Below are 25,504 nucleotides of genomic sequence, written 5' to 3'. Positions count from 1 at the left end.
GAATGAAATAAAATGACATTCTGGGATTTTTGATAGAGCGGAGTGGGCTCTTACTGCTAAACTGTTTGATTGATACAGCACTACAGGGTTAGACTAAGGACCAAGGGAGAAGAATACAAGACAGTTCCGTAACGACCCATTGATATCGTTCCAGAACTGTCTTTTGGCCAGCTGTATGCATCTCAACCAGGGGCGTCGAATGCGGGTTTTTGGTTTTTCCTTTCAATTAAGACCTAGACAACCAGGTGAGGGGAGTTATTTACTAATCAGTGAGCTTAATTCATCTATCAAGTTCAACGGAGGAGCAAAAACCTGCAGACACTCAGCCCTCCGTGGAACGTGTTTGACACAGTGATATAAACGAAGTAGGGAGCCCTTGCTCTAATGAAGCCCTAACAAGACCTCAGACCCGTTGAGCACGGGTTCTCTGGAATGTGTTGTCAGGGTGTGTCAAGACTCAACACCTCCACCCTAATTGCTCCGGCCAAGATTTCATTTGACAGACACAGTGTCACTCTCACCTCCATACCCCTTAAACACTAACAGGCATAAAAATTAAAAAAACACAACTGATCTGCAGGAAGCACATGCAGCAGAAGAGGATAAATACTAACAAGAACAGTATAAAGACAAGAGCTCAAAGACCAGACTGTTGCCAGTTATCAGGTGGGTTATGATGCTTTTAGAGATCGTTGCATTGGATTTGACAGATATTCGGGGAGACCGATGCGGCTTGTCACTTTACTCTGGTGTGTATTTCTCAGCACCAAAATCTTGCAAGACTCTTTTAAACAGTAATAGAAATATCAATGTATTGTGTTAATGGGAACATTTTTTTAATTTTTTTACCATTGAACTCACAGGGTTGGATGTCAGTCTGGTGTTTTGCTTGCCACAATGTTTACTAGCAGTTTATGCCTTTTGTAACAAGAAATGATGCAATGTAACTAAATAGCCAAGATTTTCTATAAATCGATCAATATTATAGATAACATAATTCAGCATTTTATGCCTTGAACATGACATTTAGCAAATGATTCAAAAACATGTGGGTGTGACATGTGAGCCCCAAGGGTAGGTCATTTTATGTATTCATCTTTTAAAAATGTACAATTGTTCCATTGATGTAGGGAAATTGCGTTGTGTTTGTCAGGTGGTCAGACTATTGCTTTGTCCAGGAAAATAGACCGTAGCCCAGGAATTGTCTTATTTCATCTGCTCAATATTGGTTAAATTAAACGTTGGTAAATTCAGCTACTGGATGAAGTTAGAATTCAAATTGACAAGGTAAATTGGCTAATTGTTTTTTTTTTTTTTTAAACGCATGGTTGGAATTTTTCAAGATGACATGGAAGTGTGTGCACTTACCCGCCACGTTAGAGACGACAGGGTCGGGACATACCTGAAAAAAAAGTAATTAATTGTAGCCTAAGTTGTAGGACTAGCAACTATTTGATAGTTTCGTTGTATGTAAATAATATTGGAATATGGCATTTTTCTAAATATCTGTAATTGACACTGCAGTAGCCGAATTGGAATGCAATTTAACATGGATGGTGGCTATGGCAGCACGGCAGTGGGCTCTGGGATGTTGGGCAGTCTGGGCGGCTCTGAGACGGTCCCACTGCTAATCACGGACCCCAAACCAGAGACGCCGAAATGGCAGCCCATGTCCAAGGAACAGCTGGAGCTCGAAGCCGGGGGCCCGGGGTGGAGGAAAATACGCTCCCGCCTGGTGGTGGTCTTCTGGCTGGGTTGGCTGGCCTTGCTGGGCGCCTCTATCGACATCATAGTGCAGAGCCCTCGGCCGGTCGCACCGCCGCTACTGTGGTGGCAGAGGGCGCTGTTTTACCGCATACAGCCCATACTGCTCATGGACGCCCAGAAAGAGGTGCCAGATGGTATCGACGGTGAGTTAAAGGAAGAGGGCGTTCAGGCGACCTAAACACCCAAGAATACAATGGCTGCACTATATAGACTACTCTGTCTACACAATGTAAAGTAGCGCCTTCAGTTCAAGCACTTTATTTAATGCACTAAAAATGACAATGCAATCTTAAACGTTTATATAAGGCATCGGTAGAAATAAATTAATCCAAAATTGATATACACTGACTCATTCTACTGATATACACTTTATACAAAAGTATGTGGACACAAATTAGTGGATTTGGTTATTTCAGCCACACCCGTTGCTGACAGGTGTATGAAACACAGCCATGCAATCTCCATAGACAAAAAATGGCAGAATGGCCTTACTGAAGAGCTCAGTGACCTTCAACATGGCACTGTCCATAGGATGCTAGCTTTCCAACAAGCCAGTTCATCAAAATTCTGGCCTGCTAGAGCTTCCCCGGTCAACTGTAAGTGTAGTTATTTTGTAGCGGAAATGTCCAGAAGTATCAACTGCTCAGCCACGAAGTGATAGGTCACCCAAGCTCACAGAACGGGACTGCCGAGTGCTGAAGCGCGCAGTGCATAAAATATTTCTGTCCTCGGGTGCAACACTACCTACTGAGTTCCAAACATCCTCTGTTTTTCATGGTTTGGGTTAGGCCCCTTAGTTCCTGTGAAGGGAAATCTTAACCCTGCAGCATACAATGACTTTCTAGATGATTCTGTGCTTCCAAATTTGTTGCAACAGTTTGGGGTAGGCCCTTTCCAGTTTCAGCATAACAATTCCCCCGTGCAAGAAGCGAGGTCCATACAGAAATGATTTGTTGAGATCGGTGTGGAAGAACTTGACTGGCCTGCACAGAGCCCTGACCTCAACTCCATCGAGCACCTTTGGGATTAATTGGAATGCCGTCTGCGAGCCAGGCCTAATCGCCACAACATTAGTGCCGACCTCACTAATGCTCTTGTGACTGAACGGAAGCAAGTCCCCACAGCAATGTTCCAACATCTAGTAGAAAGCTTTCCCAGAAGTGGTGGCTGTTATAGCAGCAAAGGGGGGACCAACTCTATGTTAATGCCCATGATTTTGGAATGAGATGAGCAAGTGTCCACACAATTCTGTTTGGGGTGCTGCAAAAAAATATAATTTGCAGACCTGCTGTAAAAACGTGTTTGTCCTCACTACAGACAGTTATATCGTCCGCTAACACAAGACTACAGGCCCAGTACACTACTTTTGCGGAAAATATTTTATTTTTTAAAAATTCTGGGGGGTGCTTACAACACCCCTACTTCCCGCGGCTATGCTGCTGCGAAAATTCTCCTAACCTGCTACAAAAAGTAACTTGTCATATCTGTAAAGCTAGTTTCTGAGCTTTGTGGTATTCTTCTGCTGGGTCAGTGGTGTGTGAGCAGCTACCATACCTGAAGTCCCTGGGTGTAAAGGCTCTGCTTCTGGAGGGGCTGTTTCACCAGGACGTGTCCCCACTGGACCTCAGTAAGATTGCTGAGCGAGTGGGTACAGTGCCTCAGATCCAACAACTGCTCATGGAGAGCCACAACGCAGGTATGTACCCAAGAAATCATTGCCCTTACCAGGGGCACAACTTTCACTGGTAAGGGCCCCCCCACATTCTCAAATTGCGTTTTGTTTTTGCTATGATACAAAAAGTTATGCCCCCCCCCCACTTCTAAAACCACAATTGAGCCCCTGGTCCTGGTCCCCTGGTGACTAATGCCAGACCTAAACCGAGGCCAGCTAGCCTGTATCCTCACACAGACATTTCCAGAGCTCTTGAAAGATGCACTTAACTTACTGTATGTTCTGATCCACTATTCACATGGTCTCCCTCCTTTAGGCATCAAAGTAGTGTTTGACTTCTGTGATCTGGACCTGTTCGGACCCAAAGACTCAGTAGGCAACAACTCTGCTGTGCCCTCTGACCACACTGGCTCGATACAGGTAGGATAGGTCTTGCATGACACCATGAGTAGAATGGCTAGATCTTGGTTTCAAATGTTAGACTTTTTAATGGAGTATTAATAATTGTTTTGTTTCCCCAGTATGCACTCCGATTTTGGTTGGAACAGGGTGTGGCAGGATTTGGGATCTGTGACACAGATGCTGCATATTCCGAAAAGGTCAGACTGTTGAGCAATGCTCAAACTTTGTTGCCATCCAATAAAAGCCAGACCAATTTATTTCAAGTTAATTCGTTATCAGCACAGACGTTTAACTGAATGTTATCCATTCATGCTGTCTGTTCGTTATAGACCCTGACCGAGTGGAGAGTTCTGGTCAAGGAGTTCAGCACATCAGATTATGAGAGGTGCTGTGGCACTGCGAACACTTCTAACATACAGTACAGACCAAATGATACACAACACACATACTGTTAGACAAGCGTTGGACTAGTAACCGGAAGGTTGCAAGTTCAAATCCCCGAGCTGGCCAAGGTATAAATCTGTCGTTCTGCCCCTGAACAAGGCAGTTAACCCACTGTTCCTAGGCCGTCATTAAAAATAAGAATTTGTTCTTAACTGACTTGCCTAGTTAAATAAAGGTAAAATAAAAACACCTGTGTTCGTTAAAAGGCTATCTTTGTTTTAGTCACTAACATTGGTTGATATATGTGAGGAATCTGTTTAGGATTGAGGAATATGTAGTTCATGTTTTATAGCAAAGTCGTTGAGGTTGGAATTTCATCTGTGTGTCATCTGTGCAGGATTGTAGTGGTGAAACAAACAGAGTCTCTACCTGCCCTGAATACCTCTAGCACGTCAGTCAACAGCTCATTGGTGGAGCTGGTTATGATGTCACTACTGCCGCACGAGCATCACCTCCTGTCCGGACAGGAAGTGGCCATTGCTGTGGAGAGACACCTGTCGACATCCCACGGCGAACTTTGGCCTAGTTGGACGGTAATGACCCGACATTCTTTCTGTTCATTCTATCACAAAGTATAGGCTGGTGAGGATGGTGTCCAACTCTTTATTTATTGGCAAAATGACATCAATATGGTGTGTGTGTGTGTATGATGCCAGGTGGGCGGTGAAGCATCACCGATGTTGCACAGAATACTCCTGGTTCTGATGATGACACTACCTGGATCACCTGTTGTCAAATACGGAGAAGAAATAGTTCGTTCGCCGGTAAGAGACCCGAGTCCTAGGGATGCAATACAGACTACCTGCATCTGATGTGCTCATGCTTTAGTACAGTGGAACACCATTGAATCGTTTTCTTTCTGTGGTGAAGAATGAGTCTGCAGACATGAGCTGGGAACGTGAGGCAGACAAGACCATTGGACTGAACGACTCTGTTGGGGTGAGTTTTCTAAGTAAAATAATATCAAATTTGTTAGTCTTCATATACACACAGTATTACCATATCTGCGCTCAGTGGTTCTAGGAAAGTTGGCAAGTGGTTTAGGGTGTTTACCACAAAGTCTCTCAATGACAGGCCTATTTTTCCTTTGATCTGTTCCTCCATTTATGACAACTCTGTTCTTTCCTTCAGGAACAGAGGAAGCTCAAACGCTCTGCCTTGGCTCTGTTCAGCTCCCTCAGTGGCTCTCGCCTCAGAGAAGAAACTCTCCTTTATGGGAGCTTCACCTTTCTCCCCTTCAACACCACCTCCCTCCCCCCCTACTCCACCCTGGCCCCCCCATCAGCCCCTGTGCTAGCCTTCCTGCGCTCTTGGGGCTGTGTCCACTTCCTGGTGCTGCTCAACCTTGGGCCAGAGGCCCAAGCCCTGGACCCAGCATGGGCTCCCAGCCTTCCCACTGCTGGGGTGTTTGTGACCAGCACAGGGATGGACCGCCTGGGCAGCACCTCTCTGGAAACACTGAGGCTCCAGCCAGAGGAGGCCATAGTCATCAAACTGTTTGAGTCTGACAGCTACTCCTCCTAGGGCCTGTGGTCTGGGGCATTAGGCAGAGTGAGAGGGGCTAGGACTGGATGCAGGGGAGGATAACTAGGCAGAAATGGTAACTATTTAGCCATCTATTCCTTTTTTTTTTTTTTGAGGCTATATCAAAATGTCAACGTTCTTAAAATAATAAATAATTGTTTATCATTTGTTCTGATGACATGGTCAACTTAAGAGGATGCCAAATATTTGGACTACAATGCAAACACTTGGCAGAGAATTTAAAGGCTGTGGCTGAGATTAGTCACCCCTATTGAATATTTTTTTCCACCAATTGGTATTTTGACCAATAACAGCAGATCTTTTGCAGAGCTGATCTGATTGGTCAGAAGACCAATGGGTGACAAAAGAACACAATTGGGCTGACTGTGTATGAACATGGGCAGTTTACTGTAAATTATCATGTGTAACAAACACTTGACTCAACAGTTGATTTCAACATCTTTCACTTGAGAAACAACATTGTATGATGTATCCTGAGGTATGTAGCTGGGTAATGTGGTGAAACGCACAGTAAATCACTGAATCAACCACAATGATTGGTGGGAAGGTCTCACATGTTTCTGGTTCTTCCATTGTACCTTACTGCTTTGAGTGATTTTATATATTGGTGCCAAAAAGCAAAGCAGTTTGAAACACAACCTGACACATACACTTCCTTTTTGCACTAATCATCCCTTCCAATTCTTGTTGTGGATTAAAAAAAAAAAGCTAGAAATAAATATGACGAGACGAGCTCCGACTAGGATAAATTATTTTGAACTGTCATCCAACTCGGAATTCCAAGTCGGAAACATCTTTCTGAAATGAAGATCACTGACATTTGACCTCGTGTTTCCCCCCCCCCCCGAGTTCCCAGTTGTCTTGACAGAACCAATACAGAACTCGTTTTTGTGTGGATTCCGAGACGCGGTTAGCTTTAAACAGCTAGGACCGTTATTTCCTGTCCCGGAATCCCGTTTAACAGACAGGTTGAACTCTACTTGACAGAGATGCTGAACTGCTAGCCATCAAGCTAACGAAATTGGTACCAGATGAGTTTTGCAATGGAGCTCTCTTTGGGGACATAAATGAACGGTTCCAGCGCTGTAGGAGCTGTATCTACTACACTTTGTTTCAGGACAAACCGGATCACTCGAGAGTTCCAATACAGAAAGTGTTCACTTGCCGAGGATTATAGGCTTGAGGTGGCTTCCTTGATCACGGAGGTAGCAAGCCTATGTAAGAAACGGGAAAACGCCGAGTGGAACGCTATTCCACATCAAGTAACTCATGCAAGCAGTAAAATGAGATTTTAAAAACATAACACCTCATGGAAGGGGACTGTGAAGCAACACCAACATAGGCACATGCATACACACACTTATACATGGGTTTTGTACTGTAGATATGTGGTAGTTGTGGAGTAGGGGTAGGGGCCTGAGGGCAAACGGTGTGTTGTGACATCTGTGAATGTATTGTGATGTCGTTAAACTTGTATAAACACCGTTAATTTGGCTGGACCCCAGCAAAGAGTAGCTGCTGCCTTGAAGTCTTTTACTGTGTTTGGTGTGAGTTGGCCAGCCACAGGGGGGTGCTATTGCACAAGTCAGGGCACTGCCATAGTATTCACACTTTGTTGTGTGGCCCCAAGGGTATAACGTGTTAATGGTACATTTATGATTTTCAAACGAGCCAAACCCATTAATTTAATAGTATCTAAACAATCATGAATTAGTTGAACCTGGTAAGAGTGCTTTCAAGAAACAGCCTTTCGGCTGTGTTTAGACAGTGTAATTATTGACAAAAGAGCTGATCTTTATTTTATTTCACCAGGTAGGCTAGTTGAGAACAAGTTCTCATTTGCAACTGCGACCTGGCCAAGATAAAGCATAGCAGTGTGAACAGAACACACAGAGTTACAAGACCAATTAGTGGAAGATCAGCATTTTTTTTTTAACCTTTAACTAGGCAAGTCAGTTAAGAACAAATTCTTATTTTCAATGACCCTAGGAACAGTGGGTTAACTGCCTGTTCAGGGGCAGAACGACAGATTTGTACCTTGTCAGCTCGGGGTTTTTGAACTTGCAACCTTTCGGTTACTAGCACAACGCTCTAACCACTAGGCTACCCTGCCGCCCCACAGCATTAGGATGCCTGTGTAAATGCAGCCTTATACAGTCACATGATCAATAACTACCTGCTGTAAACCCAACTATTCTTACCTTTAACCCAAACTGCTGGCACTCATCTCTGACCATTACTCCTCAATTAGTTAATTCTCACTCCTTTAATTTCTCAGGTAGTAATATTCAAGGTTTCCATTAATATCTGCCTCTTTCTGTGTACAATTAATATTTGCCAATCACCAACCAGGTCTACAGACATAGTAAAATCCCAAAACCATATTGTACCAGCTAACCCACAACCCCCTCCAATTCCTCAGAACTGTATATTGAGATATACACTGAGTATACAAAACATTTAGAACACCTGCTCTTTCCACGACATAGACTGACCAGGTGAAATGGTCAAATCCACTTCAATCAGTGTAGATGAAGGGGAGACAGAGAAATGGATTGTGTATGTGTGACATTCAGAGGGTGAATGGGCAACCCAAAGGACATCCAGCCAATTTGACACAACTGTGGGATAGATTGTTATTATTAAAAAATAGCTGATCTTTTTTTTCAAAAGACCAGTAAGTGGGAAAAAATAATCAGAATTTGGCTGCCTGTGTAAACACAGCCAATGTGTCTGGCATTTCCCTACAGTTCTTACATATCACATACCTACCTAAACCCAAAACCCAAGGGGTCATTATGGCTGTGTTTAGACAGGCAGCCCAATTCTGGTCTTTTTTCACTAATTGGTATTTTGACCAATCAGATCAACTCTGAAAAAGATCTAATGTGAAAAGATCTTATGTGATTGGTCGAAATATTATTTGGTGGAATAAAATATGTGACTGTTAATGTAAACGCAGCCGTTGTGACCTCAATTTCTCGGGAAGGATAGGTTTTACATAATGGCACACCTGTTCCCTCTCTCTCTCTCTCTCATGTTTCAAATCAGGCGAGCATGTGATATGGAATCCAATTTGTCACACTGTGCGTCGTCGTCGTCCATAACAAACTGCGCTCCCAGAAGAGGTCATTGTTATACACAGGGCATGTTATTTTGATTGTACTTTCTTCCTGTTGGGAAAGCTACATTTGTATTTAAAAAATTGCATTATATTTTGCTATTGAATTAGACATGGCCAAGTGAGGCTGGCCCGGCTGAATCATGCCAGTATTGTATGGAGGAACACAATCTGCGTACCATCACACATCAGAAACATGGGTCTCAGGGCCGGACCTGTACGTTCTGCAGCCCTAGGCGAGACAAAAATCTGCCGATTTTTAACACATCTTGTTAGTAGGCTATATAATCAGTTCAATGTAAATATAACAGCCTAATATTTTCAATCTGATTACATTGATAAAATTACCAATGTCTCAATTAAATTCGTTTTTATATTTCTTTGTGTGTGGATTGGGGGATAACAGTTTTGCAATCAAGATAATGTTGAGCTGAGAAAGTCTCAAAAGAAAGGTGGATAATGGAAATAGAAGTTTCAGGGAGTAATGGACAGAGAAATAGGCATTCTTACCATATTTCTCGATGTCAAGCCAGAGTGTCTTGTTTGCAATGCTGTTTGCAAATAATTGCATCTTAAACATCCTTATGAATCTAAGCATGGCACTTTCAAAAGTTACCTTAACACCCAGACAGAGGCTCTACCGACGCAGAAAAATGTAAGCTTCAACTGCTGGCTACTCGTCTGTTGTATATCCAAACAACAAAAGTGCTTCCCTAAAAGCTGCCCGCCCGGGTTTAAACAAAAATCTATTTTCAGAAAGAGAAAAGGTAAATTAATATGAATAGCAAAGTACATTGTTTTTATCTCCTTGAATATTATAGGCCGCAGTTTAACTTCAGATCGTCATAGATGGGAATCAATATATTCCCATATGCATCGGAGTCATGTCTTTCGCAGGCATTAGAGCTTGTTTATACCATAAAAACATCACAAGTTAACTATTGTTATAGAACTGTCACACCCTGATCTGTTTCACCTGTCTTTGTGCTTGTCTCCACCCCCTGCAGGTGTCGCCCATCTTCCTCATTATCCCCAGTGTATTTATACCTGTGTTCTGTCTGTTGCCAGTTCGTCTTGTCTTGTCAGGTCTTACCAGCGTGGTTTCCCGTCTCCCTGCTTTATCAAGTTCTGTTGCCTAGTTTCTCTTGTTCTGACCATTCTGCCTGCCCTGACCCCGAGTCTGCCTGCCGTTCTGTACCTGCCTGACTCTGACCCGTTTACGAACCGCTGCCTATCCTGACCCCGAGCCTGCCTGCTGTTCTGTACCTTATTGACTCTGCCCTGGATTATGGACATCTGCCTGCCTTTGACCTGTCTTTTGCCTGCCCCCTGTCTGGGTCAATAAACATTGGTGACTAACTGTCTGCATCTGGGTCTTATCCTGAGTTCTGATAAGAACGCTTGATAGAATCTGGATACGTTTTAAGTATTTATTTCAAAATATACAGCAAACAATAGATATCATTTTTGCCCTTTTCTTTAACAAAGGGTATGTGATACCGTCACTCAATTCAAGCCCTGGTTTAATGAAAATAATGTCATGGCTTTAGAAGCTTCTGATTGGCTAATTGACATCATTTGAGTCTATTGGAGGTGTACCTATGGATGTATTTCAAGGCCTACCTTCAAACTCAGTGCGTCTTTGCTTGACATCATGGGAAAATAAAAGAAATCATCCAAGACCTCAGAAAAATTGTAGACCTCCACAAGTCTGGTTCATCCTTGGGAGCCATTTCCAAACGCCTGAAGGTACCATGTTCATCTGTACAAACAATAGTACGCAAGTATAAACACCATGGGACCACGCAGCCATCATACTGCTCAGGAAGGAGACGTGTTCTGTCTCCTAGAGATGAACGTACTTTGGTGCAAAAAGTGCAAATCAATCCCAGAACAACAGCAAGGATGTTGTGAAGTTGCTGGAGGAAACAGGTACAAAAGTATCGATATCCTCAGTAAAACGAGTCCTATAACGAAATAACCTCAAAGGCTGCTAAGCAAGGAAGAAGCCGCTGCTCCAAAACCGTCATAAAAAAGCCAGACTACGGTTTGCAACTGCACCTGGGGACAAAGTTCGTACATTTTGGAGAAATGTCCTCTGGTCTGATGAAACAAAAATAGAACTGTTTGGCCATAATGACCATCGTTATGTTTGAAGGAAAAAGGGGAGGCTTGAAAGCTGAAGAACACCATCCCAACCGAAAAGCACGGGGGTGGCAGTGTCATGTTGTGGGGGTGCTTTGCTGCAGGAGTGACTGGTGCACTTCACAAAATGTATGGCATCATGAGGCAGGAAAATTATGTGGACAGATTGAACCTTCATCTCGAGACTTCAGTCAGGAAGTTTGGTCGCGAATGTGTCTTCCAAATGGACAATGACCGCAAGCATACTTCCAAAGTTGTGGCAAAAGGGCTTAAGGTCAACAAAGTCAAGGTATTGGAGTGGCCATCACAAAGCCCTGACCTCAATCCTATAGAACATTTGTGGGCAGAACTGAAAAAGTGTGTGCGAGCAAGGAGGCCTACAAACCTGCCTCAGTTACACCAGCTCTGTCAGGAGGAATGGGCCAAAATTCACCCAACTTATTGTGGGAAGCTTGTGGAAGGCTACCCGAAGCGTTTGACCCAAGTTAAACAATTTAAAGGCAATGCTACCAAGAATTAATTGATTCTATGTAAACTTCTGACCAACTGGGAATGTGATGAAAGAAATAAAAGCTGAAATAGATCATTCTCTCTACTATTATTCTGACATTTCACATTCTTAAAATAAAGTGGTGATCCTAACTGACCTAAGACAGGGAATTTTTACTAGGATTAAATGTCAGGAATTGTGAAAAACTGAGTTTAAATGTATTTGGCTAAGGTGTATGTAAACTTCCGACTTCAACTGTAGGAGGTCCCTAGGGAATTTTAACCCCTGCATCGGAGAGTTACAGTGTTGCCATCACTATGCAGCCAACTACTTATAGTAGGAAACCTAGTTTCTTATTATTAATATCTCACCTGTTATCGCACATGGCACAACCCCATAATAGTTACAATTATAATACAAATAACACTTTTATAACATATTTGAACATGTATTTTAATATTCCTGTAGAACTGTAAAAAATAGTAAGATAATTTGAGCTTTTGAAACGAGTGCTTTCATAAATGCATGGTAGGCCTCGTTTCACCGGAACAGTGTAAAATGAGGTTTATGTCAATGACGCAGCCTTAACACATTTTGTTAATTTACATATCGTATTTAATTGTCCAACATCAGTTTCAGCATTTCTTTATTTCGTCTCCGCCTAGAGTGGCATCTTTCCTCTGCTGTGGTTCTGTCAAAAGGGTGGGTGTAGCTGATGCATGGAAGTCAGGCGCAGGAGAGCAGAGATGAGTGGACAAGGCACTTTTTCTTAGGCAATCATAATACAGAATGCAACTGCGTCACAAAACAAATCCCCAAAGAACAAGTGAGGCAGCACAAAGTACAAAACCCAAGTACAAAGTACCGGCTGCCACAAAGCACGAGCATAAAACAAAACCCGACGCAAACCAGCCCGGAAGCGTGCCAACCTTGACAAATAAACAATACCCCATACAGACATGGAGGGAACAGAGGGCTAAATACACATAGTAATGATGATGAGATGTAAACCAGGTGTGTTTTGTCTTGTTTTCCTGCACATCTAAAATGAAAGGTGGATCGGCGATGGCTAGAAGACCGGTGAAGTCGACCGCCGAATGCCGCCCGAACAAGGAGAGGAACCGACTTCGGAGGAAGTCGTGAGAGGTGCTGCATTGCAGTCTGCGATGTTTTCTCTCGGTAGCTGTCCATTGTCCTGAAATCAAATCATCTGAGTTTGCTTGGACACCAGCCTGATCTCCAGCTCCTTCCACATCTGTAATCTATCTAGGTGGTCATACGACTTCTCATGCGAGCTGAGGAGGTGGCACAGATTCTTTCAGTCCCTGATTCCATGACCAGAGCAGATTTGCAGAAAAAACAGAAGGCTGCATCGTTTTGCTTGGAATAGACAAGTCATGTTCTCTCCACTCTCTCCCCTTTCGCCATCCTCCTATTGTAGTGGGCCACAGAAAACCTTTGTTGCCCCTCATCCCTTAGGAAATTCTCCTCCTTGTCCTGATGTGGCCCAGACTGCACTAAGATTTCCCGTAAAGATCCATTCATATATTTTTCTTGGTGGGGGGGCTTGGCAAGATAGCACATTTGACCATATGTCTCTCTTATGCACAAACACAAACACAGAGACATGGTATGCACGCAACAACAGGACATGCACGCAATAACAAGACATGCACACGTGCGTGCACGCTCAAACGGAATATTTCCATGACTTATAACCTAAACCTGATTCTTATCTTCCAAATAACAAACCCAGGAAAATAAATGTAATAGAAGAAAGAAAATATATGCAACGTCATAGTGTGGTTTTCCCCAAATGAAGCAACCTGATAGCCTTTCTTCAGGACAGCCTCAAATAGCAGAATAGATTTCACCACAGACATGGGAAAGACCACATTTACTTCATTTTGATCAAATTTATTTTTGGAAGTCTTTGAACAAAAACATATTATTGTCCATAATAGTCCAACTGCAGTTCCCAGACAGACTGACGAAAAAGCATACAGTCCCTTGTAGCTTTACATTCTCTTCAACTGGAATGTCTGTCATTGGAAGATTCCACAATGCTGGAAACTTTGAGTATCTACAGTATGAGATTTATCTCTGTCCCCAATAACGATCTACTTTTGATTGCAGAAGAGGCAATAGGACCACATCACAGCACATTTTCCATTCTATCCATCACACTCTTCAAGGTTGAAATATAACTCGCTCTTTATCCATTCTCACAAAATGATGTATTACCTAGTTGTGACATCCAGAAATGCATGATATTAAATATGTTAAACCATGATATAAAACCGTGATTAAACCTCTATATTATACCATGACTCTCTTTATATTAAACCTCACACTTTCTGACATTAGCTAATAAATTGAGCTGAGGGAAGTGCCCAGTAAACCAGGGACTTAAATTACATTTAACGCTGAGTCAGTCTTGCTTGGCCACCTCATCTACAGTACATGTTGTGTACACATCTAAAAAGAGATGTGTCATCAACAAGGAAGTATTTGTTTGAACAAGTAATTGGGGGCTGTTCTAATATACTGTGAATATGTCACAGATAGTAGTATCTTATTGCTTTATCATACAGTTTCATAACACTCTTTCACTAAATCGATATTCATATGCTATGAATATGTGGTCCCACTTTATTTGGATAGTCAGAATGTTCCATCTGTAGATGCTGCAGATGGTCACACTATCAACAAACTATCTGTTGATAAGCAACTGCCTCCTAAGGTAAGGGTTAGGGTATGGGGTTAAGGTTGGGTTAGGGTAAGGGTAAGGGTTACGTTTATGGTCAGGATAAGGGTTAAGGTTGGGGTTAAGGGTTAGTAGATAGTTAGTTGAAACGCTACCGAGTCTGTAGAGCATCTACAGATGGACTATCCAAATAAAGTGTTAACAAATATGTTTACCAGGTAATATAACACTTCATAACACTTCATAAAAGCCCACTTCCAGGTAAGTGGTATGAAAGACTGCTTGTCAAGCATGGACCCAGATCCAGACCAGCTGATTTACTGTTTTCATTTCAATTCAGAAATGGAAATCACAGAGAGGTAAAGTAAATCCAGACCACTGACGATAAACTGTAAAACAAACCAATTTCCAGTCATCTCCATGGAGGATCTTAAACTCATAATAGTAATGGCCATTCCTCTTGACCTGTCTTGACCTGTCTGTCTGTCTGTCTGGCCGTCCGTCCGTCCGTCCGAAAACATTTTTTTTTAAATGTATCTCTTCAATATGTTAATGTTGCCTTTAATTTGACACTACAGTATATGGTCTTCCACATTCATTGATTTAAATGATTTTAAAATCTATATTTCTACTTCTATTTCTATATTTCTAAATCTATATGTTTCCGTCTGTCCGTCCGTCCGTCCGTCTGTCTGTGATCGGAGGTGGTCAACCTTTCATAAATCAATCTCATCATGTGCCACGTAATCCATCTTGACTGAGGGCCTGTTTTGATTCTGACACAGCCGAGACAGGGAAACAATGTTTACCAGACAGGGGGATCTATCTTAAACTCAACCACAACACAGACTGAACAAACACAGGGGCCAGAAAACAGACACAACCACTGCTTATGCCTGAGCCAAGACAAAGCAAATGGCTTGATGTTCATACCTTTAGAGCTACTTGTTAGATGTATCATCTAACTCAACTCAGATGTACTGAACGGTCAGGTAGTGTGGCAAACAAAGAGGTATTGGGACAAAAAGTTAAGGACTTTGAGGGTTGTGGCCTGAAACCACTGTAATATCCATTAGAGAGTAAATCAATCAGTTCTGACTGAACAGTTTCATAGAGGGAAGTCACACACGTAAAGGGACCTGGGCTGATGGCACTGAAACAATACGTAAATCCAATTACAGCTCTTTAGAGGACTTTCAATCTGTGGTCGAAGCAGCTCCAGTCAGTCGGGTATGTTTGAGGGTATAAACAACTCTGGGATCATCTGGAGCAGTTTGAGTCACATGCCCACGTCCTTTATAATATTCCTGTTTAGCCTCAATTGTCAACCTCAATTTTGACTGTTAAGAACTGATGTCCTGTGGCCTTTATAAACAATACCAGTCCAATGCTCTCTCCTTGGCCAGATAGAAGATAGAGACTTCTTGCTATGCGGTTGTGTCTGCATCATACCATTAGAATGCACACTCCTGTTGTGGTTAATGGCTGAATGGCTCACCAACATCTGTCTTTGTGTGTGTGTGTGTACTCGCAAATGTGCATGCCTGTGTGTGTGCTTGTGTGGGCTTGCATGCATAAGAGAGTGCACGATATCACCAGATGTCTCAGACCTGCTGCATTTATTGCTACTGCGAACGATGACTAGCTTCTACCTCTACCCTCTGAAGAACATGACAAACCAGTATCAATATACTAGAACAGATCACAGGTGCGATGTCACTCTCTATGAGTGAGCAGAGCAGATCACTGAGCAGACTTCAAAGAAACAGCAGCATTCTTCTGGAGATTGGTTTTTCCCAGGCTAACTCCCGGCCAGGAACACCATCGCTGTGCGGCCAAACCGGAGATGCACACAGAGTGCTTTGGTGTTTACGCTATTACCGTCAGTACTGACGCCACCAGGCCAGGGCTCTTGTTAAAATAATTTCAGAGAGATATTTAACGTCAGTAATGTAAAAATGTGGCTGTCAAAGGCCTCAATTCCGCATTTTATTTCCGATAGTCCACTTCACGTTTCTATTTCAGTTTCTCCTCTGGTCTCTGGTGAAAGTATCCAAACAGGCACTGAACCCATTACAGATCAGGGCAGCTGTAACAGTGGAACCTTATGAAATTCAAGACAAAAGTGACTTCATAGTGGTTTGTCGCAATGATGCATTGATTAAATTCAAATAATACTTCACAAGGTCACATTATGTTGGCTGGAGGTTGTTATCATGCCATTGGACCACTTACCTAACCTGTTTGTTCTTCAAGCAATGAAGCATAACCGCAATAACTAAAGACATCAATAGATGCCAATCAATAATGTACAGTATGTTCTTCGAACATGTTCCTCACCGAGAGTAAACCCTATGATCCTGGGGAAACAGGCATAGGTTTAACATGCACTACCTCTACCATTATCCTCAGTTTACTCATAAGCTGCTGTACATCATAAAATGGGTGCGTCTAATCCTGAATGCCGATTGGTTAAAACTGCATTCCAGCCGGTGTCTATTCCACAAGTTACCACCGGCTAAATCTATGACGTTAAAATGCCTATTTACTCTGTTCCATCTGATTGCGCAATCCACTGTCTCATCAGCCCAGCCAGGCAATTTGTAAACTTGATCTCCACTATAAAAAGCATCTAGACAGTATCTCACATTTCTTTTAGACTAACATTTTGTTTTCAACAGAGGACATTTGCATAAACCTCGCTTTCTGTCTCTCACATAGACATTTGCAACATTGACGCAATATTCAAAATCTTTCTCCAGCTGTCTCATAGCATTGAATGTGTCAGGAGTAGGGACGGGACAGGCAGGCAGCTTCCCTCAGCCAGGCGAAATCATGAACCAGCTGGCATCATTTTTACGGATATATTCAAAGAAATGTAAATTGAAAAAAGTTCAAACGAAACGAAGTGCAGCTAGTTTGCAGTCTTTCCAGCTTCAGTTGGAAGTGATTGTGTTAGCTGTGTTGTTGGCTAACTTCTCTGAACAACGGTGTCCTAACGAGGGAGCACATGTTCTATGCCAGGCGAAATCGTGCCTCATTAGCTCATTGTTATGGATGTATCCAAATAAATACCACTAGAAAACGGCTTAAACAAATACAAATGCAGCTACTGTTGTTGTTCTGGCTGCATTGTTTGACGTGACTGTAAGTTAGCCGTAGTTGGCTAGCTAGCAAGCAAGGGATAAGAACATTCCCAGCCAGTATGTCAATGGAACATTAGAATCTAGGGTAGCAACCCTAGATTTGTGTCGGGGATATATCTTGAGGAAGGATAAAATACTGTAGTATGAATAAATTAATCAAAATACTTTTTTAAAAATCAAAATATGTCAACAGTTATTTCAATATGTTGGTAACCCGTTGTATAAAAGTTATAATGCCCTCAAAGCCAGTGTTTGGAGGATATATTGGCATGGTTTGCCGGTTTGCTAATATTGGCACGGTTTGCTAACAACACCCGTGCCCATATCTCTTCCAAACATCGGCTTCTCGTGCATTATCACTTAATTAAAGACCCAGGACTCCAACGAACACGGAGGCTCTGCAATGAATCAACATATAGCCCCAACTGTCTGCAACCATCTATCTCAATATGGGGCTATGTAAATAACATGAGAGTTATGACATCGGTGGTGTAGTTGGTATATTTATGGTATATTTATGCTAGTAGTCTCCCTGGTTCTGCGTGCCTATTCTCTCCATGGCCCATGCCCTTCTCGATGGCTTTGTCTGGGTGGTGTTTATTTAAAAGATGCCACTGTGTTTTGTTTTATGGGCAGTCGACTTGTAAACACTCCTCTCGGTGATAATCTGTGAGGGCTTTTTCCCCTCTCATGGTGCCAGGGAGCACTGGGGAATGATAGCGAGACGGGATGGACAGATCAGGGGAAAGGGGTAGAGGCCTTAGCTTTTCTTTACTGCATGCTCTGCTCATACGTTTGATAAGAGAACATGGCCGACATGAGGAAAATGCTCCACATCAAACATTTTGGTACAGTCTTGTTGCTACATCAAAGGTACTGCATGTGTTCGGGCATTTCAAAGTGCAGGCCCTTTATTGTAACATTTCACAGCATCTTTTTTGGGGCCAGTAACTCAAGCAAAATGCTGTGTCACAACTAAGAAGCAGGGCCAGCCCATTCAAATGACAAACAGTTAGCTGCGTGATGGGACATAGGTTCTAGAAACAAACTCTTACCACAACCCAACAACCATTGGGTGAAAAATTGGTCCACCATTCAATGCATTATACAGTCCAGAAAATGACTGCTTAAAAGGTGAAAGGTAAACAGAATGCTGCAGAGGCAAAACAGAGCTACCCAAATGTTATGACTAAATTGGCAGCTATGACGGTTATGTTTGACGGCAGCGTTCCGCAATGGAAAAGGACACACTATGGCGAACGGCAGCAGGTGCACTTAGTGTGAAGCTGCTGCGGATTTTTTGATTTTTCCAAATAATTCCAATACGCTCTGTGGGCATATAAATCTTTTATAATGAGTAACTGTAACAGGCCTCGATAGGCAAATAGGCCTCCAGGCAGACTGATCATTCCTGGAGACTGTGTGTATCCTACTGTTGGCAACATCATGTAATAGATGTTGTTCAAAAATGAGCTCTGTGGGACAAACTAGTGCCCCGGGGTGCAGATGAGACAGATATAGGAAGAAGCAAAGTAATGTTTTGATCAAACAGGTGGAGGTAAAGTTCAGTTCTCCCTTCTGTGATAAGAACTTCACACGCACTCGGAAGTACAGTCTTTCAAATAGATTCAGTACGTCAGTCAAGTTAACTTTCATTGCATTATTCAGTAACCACATTTTGAAATAAATACGAACAAATAACTCAAATGCTCATAATATTTAATTGATGAAGTATTCCACTAAATGAAAGAAGACTGAATTTAAATTCTAACCAGTGCCAGCTGACGGTATTTACTTTTCCATCTGTGTTGCATTCTGACTTCTTCTTCAGTTGTCTGGGATGTACGCCATGTGATTTTCTTTGCCATGTGCTTTTTTTCAACAGCTTTTCTCTCTCTTTCTCCCTCTGTTTCCTTTTGTTATGGTCACTTGATGTGTACTGGAGGCGAAGTCAGGTGCAGGAGAGCAGAGTGAAGTGAACAGGCTCACACATTATTCCGGTAAAATATCAAAAGCACAAACAACGTGCCCAAAACACGGAACATAGACAGATGTCTGGTGCGTAACAAAAACACCAATAGACAAAATACACGTAACACATACAATCTTACACAAAGACACGATGGGGAACAGAGGAATACATACATGTAGATTGAATGGGGAATGAAAACCAGGTGTGCAGGGAACAAGTCAAAACAAATGGATACATGAAAAATGGAGCGGCGATGGCTAGAAAGCTGGTGACGTCGACCGCCGAACGCAGCCCGAACAAGGAGAAGAGACGACTTTGGCGGAGGTCGTGACAGTTATAGTTCCTTGTCACCTCGCCCATGTGGGCCTTCACCCTCTCCTTATTCTTCCTCACTTCTTCCTTACTCTCTGCTTTTCTAGCTCTGAGCAGCTCTTTCACTTTGTTCTTCTCCAACATCTCTCTTTCTTTCCTCTTCTTCTTCTCTAGCTTTGCCCTGACTCTCTGGGCAGTTTTAGTTTCCTTCTGAAAGAGAAAGTCCATACATGTTAATCAGTGATCTGAGATATTATTATTAGTCATTCTCTAGCATGCAGTCAACTTAATCTATTGAATCTGATAGTATAACCATTAGGAGGTGACTTGTGACCCCCCTGAAGTGTGACTGGTTAAACGGAGTACTGTACCTGTGGCTGCTCTTGCTCTCCGAACCTCAGGGCAGTCTGCATCTGGTACAGCTTTATGTATGCCTCTTTCATCCTCTCCACCATATCTCTCTTCTCTATTGGCCATCTGTCTTTCTCGCTTTGCATTTTCTCAATTTCACTATTCGTTCTCTCCCACTCCCATGTAAGCGCCAACCTCTCCTTTTCCATCTTCCATCCCTTCTTCTCTTGTCCATGCAGGCAAAGAATCCTCATCTTTTCTCTTTCCAGGGCCTCTATCGCTCTCTCCTTTTCTCTCAGTTCAATCATCCACTCCTCTGCTGCCTGTGTGCTCCTTCTCTTAATCTCCTCCTTCTCCTTCATCCATCTTTCCCCCTGTTGATCCCAGATTCTTTCTAGGCCAGCCTTGGCCTTGGCCATCTCCCCCTGTCCTCCTTCCAGCCTACTAAGGTCTGATTCCTCTCCAGGTCTGCTTTGGCCAAATCTGCCTTCAAACCATTTCTTATGAGGTTCCATCCATTCCTCTCTCTCACCCTCTCCTTCACCACCCTTTCATTCTCAGCTAACAATCTCTTCTTGTTCTCCACTCTCAACCTCCATAACTTGGCCAAGGACATCTTCACCTTTGATACCTTGCCCATCAAGGTTTGTGTGTCGGCTGCTGCACTTTCTCTGTGTTTGTCCAACACCTCTCGCTGCCTTTCATTCTCTGCTAACAGCCTCGTGTTCTCCACGGTCAACTTCCCTATCTTGGCCAAGTGCAGTATGTTCTGCATTGTCACCTTTGTCATCTTGACTTCTAGTTTTTCTTTGTCTGCCACTAAGCTTTTTCTGTTTCTCCAACATCTCTCTCTTCCTTTCATTCTCAGCTAACAGCTTAGTACTCTCCACTGTCACCTCTCCTATCTCGGCCAAGTTCAGTATGTTCTGCACCTTCAGCTTTGCCATCTTGAGCTCCATCTTCTTTCTGTCTGACACTACGCTTTCTCTCTGTTTCTCAAACAACTCTCTCTCTAGCTTCCATTGGTAGTGGTGTACCTCAATAGGAGCCTCAGTCTCCCTTATCTGCCTCAGCAACTCTTCAATTAGCCTTTCTCTTTGCTAGCTCTGATTCCATCCACACCTTGTTGACTTTCTCCAACACCTCTCTCTCCAGCTTCCATCGGTTGTGGTCTACCTTGTTACAAGTCTTAATCTCCTTTCTCATTGTCAGCAGCCCTTCCATTTCTCTTTGTCTTTCTTTCTCTTATTCCTCCCTCATCGTGTTGCCTTTCTCCTCACTTTCAGTCAATTATTTCTCCAGTGTACTAACCCATCTCTGCATTGATATATGGAGAAACATGTAGTAGTTATTTTTGATTTGTTCCTGTCATTTTCTTAAAACTGTTAGACCATGCCAGATTTCAAACTTCAGTTACCCTCAGGGTAATTGGTATAATCTAGTAAATGCTAGTGAGTAGGCCTACTTTTACTGATTTACTTAAAAGCCAGATTTTTTTTTTTTTACACATTAGGCTATTGTTTTCTGACCAGCTATTGGGATTCATTCTCCAGATTCAGTCTCACCTCCGCAAATTTCGTCCAATTACAAAGAGTTTAAAAAGTATACAATTAAGTTATGGTTAAGTGATTGATTACGTTTTTTTTTCGTTGGTTCTTCTGTTTGTTGTAACATTCTAGAGTTGTAATATTTAGCCAAGGAATCTTGCCTAATTGTTGCATCATAATGAGATTGGAATTCTGGGTTGAATTCTGTATTCTGGTTTAAAATCTCAAAATTCAAAAGATTTTAGAACGATGTTTAAAAAATCCTAGACACGTTATACATAGCTGTACACAATTCTAGCCCATTAATTAGGTATACAATTTATAAACCATTCATTTTCCGGAGAATAAATTCGGTTTATTTCAAATAGATTCTAAATAAATATTACTTTGTAAGTAATTACATGGTTTTTATTTTAAAAAATTACAGAAAATAGTCCAGGGTGGTTCTTGTTGTTCATCAATAGGTGGCCGTGCCCTCTTAATGTTTTATTTGTTGCGTAATGGTTAGAGAAAAATAAAGAACAATACGATTTTGCCATAAGCAAATAATGAAACATTTTAAAACCTACCAAAAAATTACCTCGAAAAACGGACGGTCATGTATCATTTCTAATAAGTAATCTGACCTAAAGTAGTATTTTTAACCGTCTCGGAGACTACGAGAGAGAGAATGAATGTGAGTGCGTAGAAGAGAGAAAGGGAGAGCGGGCTACGCGTGGGCGCGAAGGAGAGAGCTGAAAGTGGAACGCGCACTACCTAGTTTATCAGTAGATATCAGACAGATGCGTGCGACAGTCTGAGAGTTTGAGTTTCAGAGGAAGGATATTAAACGTTAGCGTTTGCACTGTCGCTAACGGGGTCTGTAGGACATACTGAGCAAAAGATAAGGAATGGCAGTTGATATTTGTCGCCAATTGAGAGCCGTCTGGTAAGAGTTGAGAGCTTGTTTCGTTCTTATACACAGGTGTTATTTATTACTCATGAATGCGAATATCATTTGAACTGCCCTTACGTCGATTTTCTGGATTATATAGGAATAGATATACATTTTGCGCAATGGAGCCCTAACTAGTTATATATTTTCTTTAAAAAAAATAGGACTTATAGAACCGTTTTTAGACCCTGGAGACTTTCGAAATTTAGCAGACGAGCATCAAGATTAACGGACACAATTTGGGCGAAATCCACTGAATCAACACTGATTCAGCAATGCCATCCCATTGGTCACAGACGTCAATTCAATGTTTAGTTGTGATTTACATTTGGTTGAGTTATCACTAACGTGAATTCAACAAAACATGCCACCATGTCATTGGATTTAGGCAAAAAAAGGGTGACTTCAAGAGCTTGAGGGGGCAACACCACAACACAACCAACACAAACACACACTGAACCTCGGCATGCTGTCGAACGAGAGCTGTGAGAACAGCACCCATATCCACACGGACGGGAACCCGGTGGTGAGCACAGTGATGTTCATCTTGGGGGTGATGGGGAACTTCATCGCCCTGGCCATCCTGGGGGTCCACCAGAAGGAGCGACGCACCAAGTCCTCTGTCTTCTGCATCCTGGTGACGGGACTGGCCCTGACTGACCTGCTGGGAACCTGCTTCCTCAGCCCCCTGGTGTTTGTGTGCTATGCCCGCCAGCGATCCCTGCTGGGGCTCACTGGGGACCAGGGACTCTGTGGCCTCTTTGCCTTTGCCATGACCTTCTTTGGCCTGGCCTCCATGCTCATCCTCTGTGCCATGGCCGTGGAGCGCTGCCTGGCCATCAGCCACCCTTATTTTTACTCCAAGTGCGTCCGACGCAGCTTCGCCAAGGTGGCCCTCCTGCTTATCTACATCTTCACCTGCGCCTTCTGTGTTTTGCCATTCTTCGGCTTTGGCCGCCACAAGCAGTACTGCCCGGGCACGTGGTGCTTCATCAAGATGGAGGCGGCAGGCGAGGGGGTGGACGAAGAGAGGAAGGTTCTGGCGTTCTCTCTGTCCTACGCCTCGCTCATGGCGCTGCTGATCGTGGCGGTGTTTGTGTGCAACGGCTCTGTGATTGTCAGCCTGTGCCGGATGCACCGCAGCCAGATGACACGGCGTGGTTCGGTGGTGAATGGAGGGAGGAAGAGGAAGATGAGTCTGGGCTGGTTCGGACAGGGGGAGGAGGAGATGGACCACCTGATGTTGCTGGCCTCCATGACGGTCATCTTCGTTGTCTGCTCCTTGCCGCTCACTGTGAGTTGATCTTTCTCTCTCTCCCTCTCTCTCTCTGTGTGTGTTTATGTGTGCGTACGCGTGGCCCCTGGCTATGACTGACACATCATCTGTGACTCAAACTCTTATAACTTTCACTGTCTTCACTTACTTTCCCTGTGACTGACGTCTTTCTCTGACTAACTCTTAAATCTTTAACTATTTGTGTCTATTCAATTGTCTTATCTGTATGTGATTCTGTCTGATACCTAGTCGTGACCCTAGAGTACCCTGTCATACTGTGGCTATTAGCCATTCAAAACCACTTCTCTCAACTCCTGATATCACTCCATGCACACGTCATGTTAGTGTTCTGTGTAAACAATGGCATGCCGCGCCGTCACGCTCACTGTTAGATCGCTTTGGTGTTTTGATATTGAAGTGAAATGAGAACCGCCCTGTTTTTAAGAGAGAATCAGATCTGGGGGAAACCTTTGTTCCCAGGAGGAAACTGTTTAAAAAAACAAGCAGGCCAGTCTCCTCTCCTCTACTCCCATGAGGCCGTTCATTATAACATATCCACTCCCCAGAGATGTTTATCCCTTGGTTGCATAACCAGACAGTCATTATTTGGATAGTAAATAAAACTGAACCTTTGTGTTTTGCCCCTCTAATTGAGAGGTGTGTGCTAAATCTGTCAGCCCTGGAGGACTGGATCTGGCCCCTCCCTCCCTTTCCAGAGGGCCATGGGTCGGGTCCCTTGTTGGGCTATCCCTACCTGTGGGTGTTGTTCACTGGGTTTGACACAGACCTTTTGAAGGCAGCTTCCTGTCCCTGACTCTGGCCCTTCTGGCTGTCTCACTCACTCACTCTCACACACACACTCACTCACTCACTCACACACACATTTATAGAACTACATATAAAGTGAGGGTTGATACCAAAACAATCTGTTTTGCTGAAAGTCACTGTTTTGAGTATACACACTAAATAAGCTTGTCAGTTTCCTTTGAACTTAAATCAATCATTGATTTGTTCAACTAAGGACATTCCAGTTACCAAAGTAGTTAGAGTAACTACAAGGAATGAGGGTAATTAACTGTGATGTCAACTGTTCCCTTTTTCTTTAAGTCATTCAATACCAACCATCTCCCTGAGGTCTCTCTGCTACCTGTGGGTGATACTCCATGATGAGACAGGAAGTTGACAGGGAGGTTTTTAAGAAACTCTGTTAGTGTAGTCTCAGTCAGGATCTGTGGTTGATATCTGAGGGAAATATACAGGCACGTCCTGGCTCCTGAGTCATTCCTTCAACCATACGGTATCTGTGGGGGTAGAATTTCCTCCACCTTCCAGCAATGATTTGGCATACCTGTTGAAATTCAAAGCTAACCAAATACTCCTAAATATGTAGGTAGTCAGCTTGATTCACATGCAGACGGTAAGAAACATTCCCCTGCAGATTGGACCTGTGATACCCGAGCAGGGCCGGCTCCACGCACAAGTGACATAAGCAGTCACTTAGGGCCCCAGGCTGCTAGGGGCCCCCAACCCCCAAAATGTTGTGTGTGTGTGTGTATATACTATATATATATACACACACACATACTAGAGGTCGACCGCTTATGATTTTAACGTCGATACCGATTATTGGAGGACAAAAAAAGCCGATACCGATTAATCGGCCGATTTAATTC

The 25,504-nt window shown here is 43.1% G+C and overlaps 3 protein-coding genes across 11 annotated transcripts in view; 2 read left to right on the top strand and 1 right to left on the bottom strand.

The window, feature by feature from the left end:
- The first annotated feature begins 135 nt into the window (after positions 1 to 135).
- LOC112265079 (4F2 cell-surface antigen heavy chain) lies at positions 136 to 6,383 on the top strand. Of its 9 annotated transcripts, none has more exons than XM_024442108.1 (11): positions 136 to 666; positions 1,344 to 1,413; positions 1,525 to 1,910; positions 3,299 to 3,463; positions 3,756 to 3,859; positions 3,961 to 4,038; positions 4,171 to 4,226; positions 4,674 to 4,818; positions 4,942 to 5,049; positions 5,156 to 5,224; positions 5,417 to 6,383. In XM_024442108.1, the coding sequence occupies exons 1-11, from the start codon at positions 588 to 590 to the stop codon at positions 5,807 to 5,809; spliced, it is 1,653 nt and encodes a 550-aa protein (XP_024297876.1). In that variant the 5' UTR covers positions 136 to 587; the 3' UTR covers positions 5,810 to 6,383. The 9 variants fall into 9 exon arrangements, with proteins under 9 accessions (XP_024297876.1, XP_024297873.1, XP_024297881.1 ...); XM_024442105.1 differs by having other exon boundaries at positions 4,623 to 4,818; XM_024442106.1 differs by lacking the exon at positions 136 to 666 and adding an exon at positions 673 to 749 and having other exon boundaries at positions 4,623 to 4,818.
- Positions 6,384 to 19,141: 12,758 nt separating this feature from the next.
- LOC112266054 (golgin subfamily A member 6-like protein 2) lies at positions 19,142 to 21,882 on the bottom strand. The gene is made up of 2 exons (XM_042295871.1): positions 20,095 to 21,882; positions 19,142 to 19,933 (listed from the first exon to the last, which is right to left on the bottom strand). Exons 1-2 carry the CDS (start codon positions 20,587 to 20,589, stop codon positions 19,547 to 19,549), a joined length of 882 nt encoding a protein of 293 aa, XP_042151805.1. The 5' UTR covers positions 20,590 to 21,882; the 3' UTR covers positions 19,142 to 19,546.
- Positions 21,883 to 22,157: 275 nt separating this feature from the next.
- LOC112265078 (prostacyclin receptor) overlaps positions 22,158 to 25,504 on the top strand; it is a 50,124-nt gene continuing 46,777 nt past the window's right edge. The window contains exons 1-2 of the mRNA XM_024442104.2: positions 22,158 to 22,549; positions 22,944 to 23,849. Coding sequence (XP_024297872.1) covers positions 23,022 to 23,849 — 828 coding nt within the window. The 5' untranslated portion in view covers positions 22,158 to 22,549; positions 22,944 to 23,021. The remainder of the gene's footprint in view (positions 22,550 to 22,943; positions 23,850 to 25,504) is intronic.

The sequence above is a fragment of the Oncorhynchus tshawytscha genome, linkage group LG13, assembly GCF_018296145.1.
Source record: "Oncorhynchus tshawytscha isolate Ot180627B linkage group LG13, Otsh_v2.0, whole genome shotgun sequence".
Taxonomy (NCBI): Eukaryota; Metazoa; Chordata; class Actinopteri; order Salmoniformes; family Salmonidae; genus Oncorhynchus; species Oncorhynchus tshawytscha.
This window is presented reverse-complemented; position numbering and strand designations above follow the sequence as displayed.

Excerpts from the sequence above, each read along its gene's own strand:
- LOC112265079 (XM_024442105.1), top strand. The coding sequence starts at position 588 with ATGCAGCAGAAGAGGATAAATACTAACAAGAACAGTATAAAGACAAGA. Across the intron at positions 4,227-4,622 it reads AGCACATCAGATTATGAGAG|GATTGTAGTGGTGAAACAAA; the intron begins GTGCTGTGGCAC and ends TCATCTGTGCAG. Across the intron at positions 5,225-5,416 it reads GACTGAACGACTCTGTTGGG|GAACAGAGGAAGCTCAAACG; the intron begins GTGAGTTTTCTA and ends TCTTTCCTTCAG.
- LOC112266054 (XM_042295871.1), bottom strand. The coding sequence starts at position 20,589 with ATGGAACCTCATAAGAAATGGTTTGAAGGCAGATTTGGCCAAAGCAGA. Across the intron at positions 19,934-20,094 it reads GAGAGCAAGAGCAGCCACAG|AAGGAAACTAAAACTGCCCA; the intron begins GTACAGTACTCC and ends TTTCTCTTTCAG.